Source organism: Nicotiana attenuata, unplaced genomic scaffold, assembly GCF_001879085.1.
Source record: "Nicotiana attenuata strain UT unplaced genomic scaffold, NIATTr2, whole genome shotgun sequence".
In the NCBI taxonomy this organism is placed as follows: domain Eukaryota; kingdom Viridiplantae; phylum Streptophyta; class Magnoliopsida; order Solanales; family Solanaceae; genus Nicotiana; species Nicotiana attenuata.
The window spans coordinates 270,728-280,205 of NW_017671365.1; the positions used below are offsets into that span (position 1 = coordinate 270,728).

Sequence of the window (9,478 nt, forward strand, 5' to 3'; positions counted from 1 at the left end):
TGTTTACTTCAAAAAAATGAGTTTGACAATTAAAGATATTTTATGGTTTAAAAATACGTGATATTCTAATACTAGTGATTATGCAAGTAATATTGAGCTTAAGTAAGAAGAAATAAAGAACCAAATCAGTGTGGTTGAGGCAGTAGGGAGCCTCGAGCTTGATTTATCTAGGGATCTCGAGGTCAGCTAAGAGTAATAAGGTTTGAACAATAAAGTAAAGGCAATAAAGCTAAAAATATATTTTGAGAGCACGCTAAACAGAGAGAATAAGAATGTTCTATTGCAATGAATGATCTGATCTCTTTACAAAATGATTTGGGTCCCCTTTATATAGGAGGAGAAAACCCCAATATAGTACCTTACTCCTAAAAGTAAAGAATTCTATTGGTACAGATGTATAATGACCTAGTACGGATCCGTACCATTTCGTACGATCCTTATCCTATAATTAATGCCCATGTCCACGTGTCTTTGAGAAACTCCCTCTTTTTCTTAATTGACTTCGAGATAATGCTTCCCTTGATGCAGTCCGTATCAGACACTCGATCAGCTTCTCCGAGGTGGGTGTCCCTCAGCCGGATTCGACACCCTCTTCAAGTCTCTCGGACTCGGGTCTAGAGCCCGGTTTAAACCTTCAAAATCATACTCTTCGATTTTGACTGTATACAAATTCTAGGAAATTGTTTTCACAGAAAACATACTAAATGAATATTCACAAAAAAGACTTCGACGTACCTCACACTGCAACTAGTTGTCGTGAATTGGTAACTGTTGTCTGAAAGATAGGATGGAAGGTATACTGTTCGAGAGTGGAATATTTAGTAGGCGTTTGGACATAAGAATTGTAAAATTTAAAAAAATGGTGAAACTTTTTTTCAAGTGAAAATGGTATTTGAAATTTAGAGTTGTGTTTGGACATAAATTTCAGTTTGGGTTGTTTTTGAAGTTTTGTGAGTGATTTGAGTGAAAATTTTAAAAAACAGCTTTTTGCAGTTTTTCAAATTTTCGAAAATTTCCAAAATGCATCTTCAAGTGAAAATTGAAAATTTTATGAACAAACAATGATTCGAAAAAAAGTAAAATTTTTTTGGAAAAATCTTCCATCAAATTTTATGTCCAAACGGGCACTAAAAGAACTTGAACCGATTAATGGCTTGCTGACCAGTCACAAGCTCAATTCAGATTTTCTCTGAAATTAATTAAATCTAGAGTCGTCCCTTTTTTTCCCCAGTATAACAGTAATACAATATCGTATTGCGCCAACGTTGTAACTAATTTTCAGTGGAAATTTCAGTTCTCAAAAATTTGGTGTTCAATTATGGTTTTATCAAATAGTTCCTCCGCCGGAATCCAAATGAGAGAAAGAAAGAAGCTGCTCAAGTTTCTTCTAGTTAAATGTAGGTGTTATTTGTTATAATTCATGATTTTCGCACCTCTTACCGCAACATAACTGAAAATAACAGAATTTGCAACATGGGGTTAAAATCATGTATACAGAAAAAAGAGGAGAGAAGACTTCGGAATGAGAAAATTTTGGAACGTGCTCAAGTCGATTTCTTGATGTAACGTTGGGAGTTCATGGAATGAAAATAGTGATGGAGACATCAGACACCTTTAGAAAGAGGTGCCATCCGACACCGCCTCGCAAAATATTCTCCTTATGTATGTGTGCATATATTTTTCAAAAAAAAAAAAAAACAATATGTATAGCTAACATGTATATGTAAAGCCAAAATAATCCTAGACTGAAACCTACTTACAAGCCAAATTCGGACAGTAGGCCAACAATACTTGTGTAGTCTCCTGCATTGCCACCGGGAAAAAAGTAAGTACTGAGGAGATCTTGGTAATTCATTAATCTTATCAAAAGTAGACATTCAGTCACACATACTTCATTCAGATGCATTTCAGCATTTATGGCTCTCCTTATCAAAGAATGAAAAGCTGTGAAATCTCCATTGGGGCACGTTTATTAAGTTCAGGCAGCACCAAAATTTGGGAATTTACACTCAATAGAAGAGCTCTAAAGATAATATTCACCTTTGCGAGACACTCAAATGACGAAGGACGCCTGCAAAGGTTATGCGTTGCAGTCCTGCTCCAAACAAACGAAGTGCTACGCAGGTCTTGTATGTTCAGATTTTGAAAACAAGTGTTCTTTCCCACTTTTGTGGCTGATAAGGTATGGGACTAACAATCTTGACACCTTGAGGTACAGGCAGTTCGTCGTGCGTGGGAATCTTTTCATGCCAGACAAACTCATTTTCATGTTCATACTTCCGGAGCCGTCCAGTCAAGTCATCGATCACTTGCTTATAAACTAGTCTCCATGACTCTTCTCTTGGTATATGCTTTTCTGCATTTTGTATCACATGGCGAAGAACTCCGATTGAAGATCCTATTTGCCCTTCAATCTTTAGACTATCCGCAAGATACTTGTAACTGAGTAACTCATGTAGCATTTTAGAAGTTGTAATATAATCCTGTGAGGAACAGAAAATCAACCAAAGACATGTCAAGTTGCAGCTTGCAGCAGAAAGGCGAGGGTGATGGAGGAATTAGTGCTCATAAGCTGACTACGTTAAGAATCAAAACTTTGAATTGTTCTCAGTTTACTCAAAATCCCAAAAGAGAATGCCTATGAGCAAGCAACTAGTGAAATTCAAACATTCTGTCGCTTCAGACACCATGAAAATGTTATATGTATTATACTCCAGCAATGCACAATGATAAGGATTTTCTACACTTACAACAGAACATATGGCAATTCTTGGTTGCCGCTTTAGGTGAAAAAGGTAGTATACCTGCCTTAGGCTGCTACAAATTTAGCTTCTTTCATGTATCAACTATATGGTTAAGAATTACCATGATCTTCTGCCTTCTACAGCTATGCAGTGTTTCTCAAGGACTTTTTAACGAGACTATGTCACAAACCTTTGCACGCCACACATTATTAGGGCAAATTGATTAGAGCACAATATCTTTTTCTGCTATTTCTCCTCCATCAGCGAAATTTTATTGCTTGCCTTCTGATTCTATATTACTAAACTGGTATCCTGGTATTTCAAGGACTAAAAACTCCACTTGGGTGGACCATCTATTAGCTGCCTAAGTTTAGAGCAAAATGTACTAGGGAAACAACTTCTGACTAAATTGATGAATAAAACTTTTCCAGCGAGAATTATTGTCCTTAATAATCCAAGCATCGACAGATAAATTATAAATACTAAAAGGAACCAAAAAAATAGGAAATAAGTAGATCAATAAGAGATACCATTAAGCAAGATGAAATGTCTTTGCACTGCTTGGTGGCCGAGTGCAAGGTATGAATAGCTTCTTCAAGAAATTTACAAACACCATAGTGCAGCTTCGCCAAGAGTCCTCCAGTATTCCCTTTTTGCTCTGCCTTCCTCACACTCACAGCCTAAAATTTTTGGAATTATCCAACATCACGTATAACAAAAAACAGAACGTATTGATGCTCATATTCTAATGAACGAAATATAGATATTATCATTGTACGAAAGCTTGAGCAGAAAATGAAAACAAGATAAACGATTAAGACCAACCTGTGCCTCAGCTAAGCAAACAAGGGTGATTGCAGTAGAAACACTGATTACACCTTCTGGTGGCCTTTCTTGTGCCGATGCAGGCCGTAAACAGGGAAGGACATCGTGAGTTATATGATGGTAAACTCCTGCAGCTTTTCTGAGAAAGGAGGCTGATTGCACTAAATCTGCACGACGTAAGGGGGGAGTAAATAAGATATTTACATGATATATGGATCATGAGATAAAGGAAGGGACATATATTTCACACATACCTGTTGATAGAACTTCAAGAGCTCGATCTCGAAACAATGCACCAAGAACGAAAAGTGTCATTGCATGTTCCGAATGCAAATTATCCATCTGATAAAGTTTTGGTCCGTTCAGTTGAAAAAAGGATGATGAAGTGAGAGCACTGCTCCACCTAATCTTTAGGTCAGAAATCCATCGAACCATCTTGGGGTTGTCACCAACTAGATTTACATGGTGTATCAGGTTTCCCAAAAGTGGCAAATACTGTTCCACCTTCTGTATATTCTGCGTAGCTTGAAACAAAAATGAAAATGAGAAACTTTGATATGCTATTCATTTTTTTGAAGGCTTAAATATCTGCTGGTGCGTATTGAAGCCCTTCCAATCCCATTTGTCCAGTTAATTATTGATGCAGAATGTTATTATCACTGTTTTACTACGTTAGTAAGAAGGTATGATATAGAGATATTATCATGTTAGCAAGCAATGTATTATACGAGAATTTACCATAACTAGGACGCAAACAAGGACGAAAAGTGTCTTATTGAAACAACATTTATTATGGGTTCTTGATAACACATGAAACAAGACGACTACCTGTTCACATCGAGAAGTCAATCCCCCAGACATTTCCCTGGCAATAGCCTCTGTCACAAAGCTATTTTGGTTGATGGATTCAATAGCTCTCCTTCTGGAGCTCAACTCTTTTAATTGCTCCAGGGTACCAGGATCAGACGCTGGAAATGCATCTTCAAACAGAACCTGTCAACATTAGCACAGAGAAACAAAATTGAAAATTGAATCAATAGAACCATACAGCTTAGAATAAAAAGCACACTTCTTTTTTAAAATTTTCGATGGAATTTTCTTAAAAGTCCAATTCATGATTCAGGCATAAAGAAGTTCAAATTATACAATTTCACTATAATATATCAATTTACCCAATGCTTAAGGTGGAATTGTTGCATGTACCTCCAATATTAGCATATCCTAGGGCCAAAGTGCTCCAGAAATCCTCAAAGAAGAACATTCTTAAATGGGAAAAGGTCCAAACTTGCTCTTGAACTTTGCGAAATCAGTTATCCATACCCTCCGTTAAAACTTTGCTTCAAAAACGATCTCGTCGTTACACAAACATATCATACCTTGCCCTTAATTTCTAATGTGGACATTTCTTTTTGTCCACATGTGTGCGTAGCAATTTAAAATGGTTAGCATAGATAAAATATGCCACATGGAGCTTCGCTGAAAATGACGGGTATATAGGATATCATTGAATAGCAGTAAGGCCTTTTTTGAAGCAAACTATTAAACAAGGGCATGAATGACTAATTTCGCAAAGTTCTGCAGTATTGGACTTTTTTGCACTTCTTAAATAACAAAAATCATTGAGATCTTACATATCAAAGATCAAAGGAAGAGAAGAGAAAATGTCTGCATATAGTTAAGCACATGCTTAACAACTCTCACACAGACACACATAAAATATTAGCCGATAAATTACTCTTAGAACTTATAAGCAAATTTGTTTCTGAAAAACTTACGCAATCCCCACGCAGCTTTAAGTATGAACCTTTACCTATATGACTAGCAGGGGTGTATCTAGGTTGAGGGATATGGGTTCACGTGAACCCATGCTCCTCTACCCAAACCATATATAACAATATTATATTTTCTAAAATTACTCAAATATATGTGGGTGCACCTATGCTCAAAGACTCCTATGGTGCAATAACAATTGGGTGCACCTATACAAGTGAAATTGGCGGTTAAAATCCCATTCCGGACCGTCTTGTTCTCGGCACAGAATGTCATGATGGATGAGGAGGCTCAAGGATGGTATTGGGCCGTCCGAAGATGCAAGAATTGGGCCAACTAGGAGAAGCAAAAGAACTAAAAGACCACCACACAGGCTTTCGGGCTTTTTCTGAGATCCGGGTTGATGAATTGGGTACATTGGAATGGGAACATTAGCTAGGGCACACAAATAGTTAAATAGCAAAAGAACTAAAAGACCACCACACAGGCTTTCGGGCTTTTTCTGAGATCCGGGTTGATGAATTGGGTACATTGGAATGGGAACATTAGCTAGGGCACACAAATAGTTAAATAGCCAAATAGTAGCACTAATGTAGGAGCTTGAATAATGCTAGAAAACTTCCCCTCTCTAGTCTCTTTCTCCCTCGCCTATTTCTCTTTGCGGCTATGTCTCTCCCTCTACTTTCTTTCTATTCCTATCCTAATGTCATTAATGTCTATCATGTTATTTATTATTTCCTAAGTTGCTCGGACTCGGGTGCGCGTATCCGATACTGGCACGGATCTGAGTGTCGGATTTGGAAAAATCTAAATTTTAAGATTCGGAGGTGCTGATCCGGATATGGATACAGGTACGAGGATTCGGCTAAGAAAATTCAAAATTATAAAAAATAGAGCTATAAAGAGAAAAAGAAAGTCATTTAAGGCCTTCCACCAACTCTCCATCTATATCGTCTGCTACTGTCTACCAGAAGTCCGAACTCAGAACACGACCCTTTGAATTCTTGGTTTTTTTAAACATAAAGCAACAAATATGAGACAAAAGTACTACAATATTGAAGGTATGCCATTTCCCGTATCTTAAATCTGTTTTATTTTTAATTTTGAGTAATCAAAATCTCAATTTTTCCCCCAAATTTGCCGATGGACTCAGGTCAAAGTATCCGAAATTAGTTGACCTAATCCGGGACGTATCTCACACCCGCAACCGTCCCATGTCGAGACGGGTGCGGCACCAAAAACGAAGAGTCCACGCAACCTAGACTATTTCCATGTATTAAGTTTTGCTATTAATCAATATCAATTGTTATTTGAGAGGCTCATTACACACACACACATATATATATATATATATATATATATATATATATGTGTGTGTGTGTGTGTGTGTGAAAATCACTAAAATTTCAAAGAAAAAAAAATACAATTTTAATCCTACAATTTTAAATGTGTAGTAGGTTAAGGTAAGAGACTAAAGTTGAACCCGTCAAATGTAAATTATAAATTCACCTCTTCACAGTAGTGCACCCATCCTTCTAAAATCCTGGATCCGAGGCTTCTGGTGACTAGCTACAATCTCATTTTTTTCGTTATGCTATTTCTTGATCACCATTATGCATATTCGAATTACCAAAAACTGTTAATGGGCATTAAGCTGAAAGAAAGAAGTCATCCATCAACTCAAATCCCGAGAAATAGAAGAAACCATTTTCAGAATTGTAGCTTAAACATGTAAATTTACCAACTTCATACAATCTGCTAATAAAACCCAATAGCAAAATACTTAATGATACTTACAAGTTTGTCTTGTTGTGGTTATATATGTAAAAAAAGAGAGGCAATACCTGGGGAGATTTCTGCTTTGAAAGACCTTGAAAATTTATCATCATGTCTTGATTCTCTCTCCTATAATTTCCCGAAACCCGGTTTAGTTCATGCTATAATCCAACAGCAATTGACACGATTCTTTACTTGTTGAACTCAAACAATGAATTACGGTGAAAACCACACAGAAAAAGGGATTATTGATTAAATATTTTCAGAAGAAACTTCTGGTACTGTATGTGAAAACTTAAGGAGTGCAAGAAACGTTGATAAATAATAGCATTGACCAGAGAAGAGAGTCCACAAAATTGGAGGGTCGCTTTCAATTAAACTTCTACTCGTTTTTCCCGTTACCTTCTCTGCTAAGAATACCAATAATTTTGCGGGTGATCCGTGTGGGTTCCCGCCGGTCCAAGCCGTTCAGCTAGACTATGAGTTTGGGCCGCTGGCAGCTATTAGGACCAATAGCAATAAATAAGGACTTTTACACAGGTGAAGTACAAAAATAACCAGCAAAGTGGATGGTATTAAATTGAAATTTTTAGGTCCTATAAGGTTGATATCTTATTTATTTTAAATAAATACTTTTTTAAAAATTATATTTCATAACTACTTTTTAATTTTTATAGCCAAATATCTATTTATGGTTACCTCCTACCTTTAAGCCATAAAATACTCTTTGTATTATTTTTCTCTCTCATTCTTTCAGATTTTTCTCCACCCTCTCTCTCTCAATGCCAGTCTTTCTCCATGAATACAATCACTATTCTTCACTGATTCATATCCATTATCTCGCGAATTTTTATTGTCAGTGGGCTGGGGCTCTGAATCAATGTTGAAATCAAGCCCTAGAGAGAAAGATCCACCCCATTTTGATGGCCGTTGCTTTGCAATGAAATCTGGACATGACCACTGCAACTCTTGCCTCTAACCACCTCCATTGCTGCTTTTCTTCATCTACCAAATTCGCAATTACTAACAAAAGAAGACAATCTGCTATTGAAAATAAGAAATTTCTTTCGTTTTTGAGCCAAATTTTGAGAGTTTCGAGTCAGAATCGCGGCCCTCTTGACGAGACGACATTAGGGTTGTTCTTGAACAAAGACGACGGAGTTTGGGGCTGAGCAACTTGAAAAGTCTATTATCTTTTTTTCATTGTATTTCAATGTATCTCGCTATATTCTATGTATTTCATTGTATTCATTATCTTTTTTTTTATTGTATTTCAATGTATCCCGCTGTATTCCATGTATTTCATTGTATTCACCGTCTCGCTATATTCCATGAATGTATTCATATGTTTTTTTAATTAATATAATTTATGTATTCAGATTTATATATGTATTCAAATGTATCTACAGTATGTATTCATATGTTTTTGCACTATAGATGACCTGTTATACTTCATGTATTCAATGTAATTTTATGTATTTAACTGTATTTAATGTAATTATATAATTTCTCTGAAGATTGCTATATTTTTGGGGTGTTTTTCGATTGAGAATCTTTTTTATAACTGGAAATATAATTTTTGTGTGTTATAATTGAGTTTGAGTTATATTAGGAGTCTATTATGTTAATTGATTCACTTTTCGTTTAAAAACAACTGAATAGACCATGAATTGCGCTATTTACGTTACTGTATTCACCAATACATATCGTGAATATAGTCGAATACAATAATCTGTCTAGCTGTAATCCCCTGTTTCACGCCGAGAAATGCTACTGTATTCATGAATACAGCAGCTTAAATACATCCAATGCACTCTAAAAAACCTGAAAACATAGCTATAGGAAGTAAGATAGTAAATGGTAGCTACAACTAGCTAATAACCACTAAACAATAGTGGTTTGTGAAAATTTCTCTATTAATTTTTCGTCCAGTTTGTCTTATGGACAGAATTTCAAGTTTAACGAGTGTTGCCCCTCACTTGCTTCAGTAAAAATTGTACGGGGCGCCATATTTGGTCGTTCCTTTTTAACTTATACCCGTTTTATTTTTCCGTTTGCATCCGTACCCATTTTTTTTTGTTAAAAGCGTTTTAAAAAGACGATTTTGCCCTTCTTTAATAAAAGACTATTGATAAAACTGTAGACTGCAAGACAAAACTTCAGCATGTTTTGGTGTGAAGTTTTAGCAAATGAACTAAATAACTTCAGCATGCATTAGAAAAAATTTATAAGAAATAACATACTGCAGGACAAAACCTTAAGCATGTTCAGGCTGAACTTTTTAGCAAATGAACTAAAAAACTTCAGCTTGTTTAGACTGAAGTTTCGGATAAACTCAGGACAAAACTGTAGACTGCGTTACA

General features: G+C 36.0%; 1 protein-coding gene across 10 annotated transcripts; it reads right to left on the bottom strand.

Annotated features, from left to right (window-relative positions):
- Positions 1-260: 260 nt before the first annotated feature.
- On the bottom strand, positions 261-7,587 carry LOC109207832 (programmed cell death 6-interacting protein). 10 transcript variants are annotated; one of them, XR_002065069.1, is made up of 8 exons: positions 7,184-7,587; positions 4,398-4,562; positions 3,824-4,085; positions 3,570-3,736; positions 3,275-3,424; positions 2,041-2,483; positions 1,761-1,803; positions 261-799 (listed from the first exon to the last, which is right to left on the bottom strand). XR_002065069.1 is itself a non-coding variant. In XM_019370828.1 (7 exons), exons 2-7 carry the CDS (start codon positions 4,785-4,787, stop codon positions 2,136-2,138), a joined length of 1,107 nt encoding a protein of 368 aa, XP_019226373.1. In that variant the 5' UTR covers positions 4,788-4,901; positions 7,184-7,507; the 3' UTR covers positions 1,524-2,135. The 10 variants fall into 10 exon arrangements, 3 of the variants coding, with proteins under 3 accessions (XP_019226373.1, XP_019226374.1, XP_019226371.1); XR_002065067.1 differs by having other exon boundaries at positions 261-632; positions 1,892-2,483; XR_002065066.1 differs by having other exon boundaries at positions 1,892-2,483.
- Positions 7,588-9,478: the final 1,891 nt, after the last annotated feature.

Bases quoted from the DNA above. Each gene is read 5' to 3' on its own strand.
- LOC109207832 (XM_019370826.1), bottom strand. From the start codon at position 7,228: ATGATGATAAATTTTCAAGGTCTTTCAAAGCAGAAATCTCCCCAG. The intron at 4,563-7,183 runs GTATTGCCTCTC...TAATGTTGACAG, and splicing joins CAAAGCAGAAATCTCCCCAG to GTTCTGTTTGAAGATGCATT. The intron at 4,086-4,397 runs GTAGTCGTCTTG...CAAGCTACGCAG, and splicing joins TGACTTCTCGATGTGAACAG to AATATACAGAAGGTGGAACA.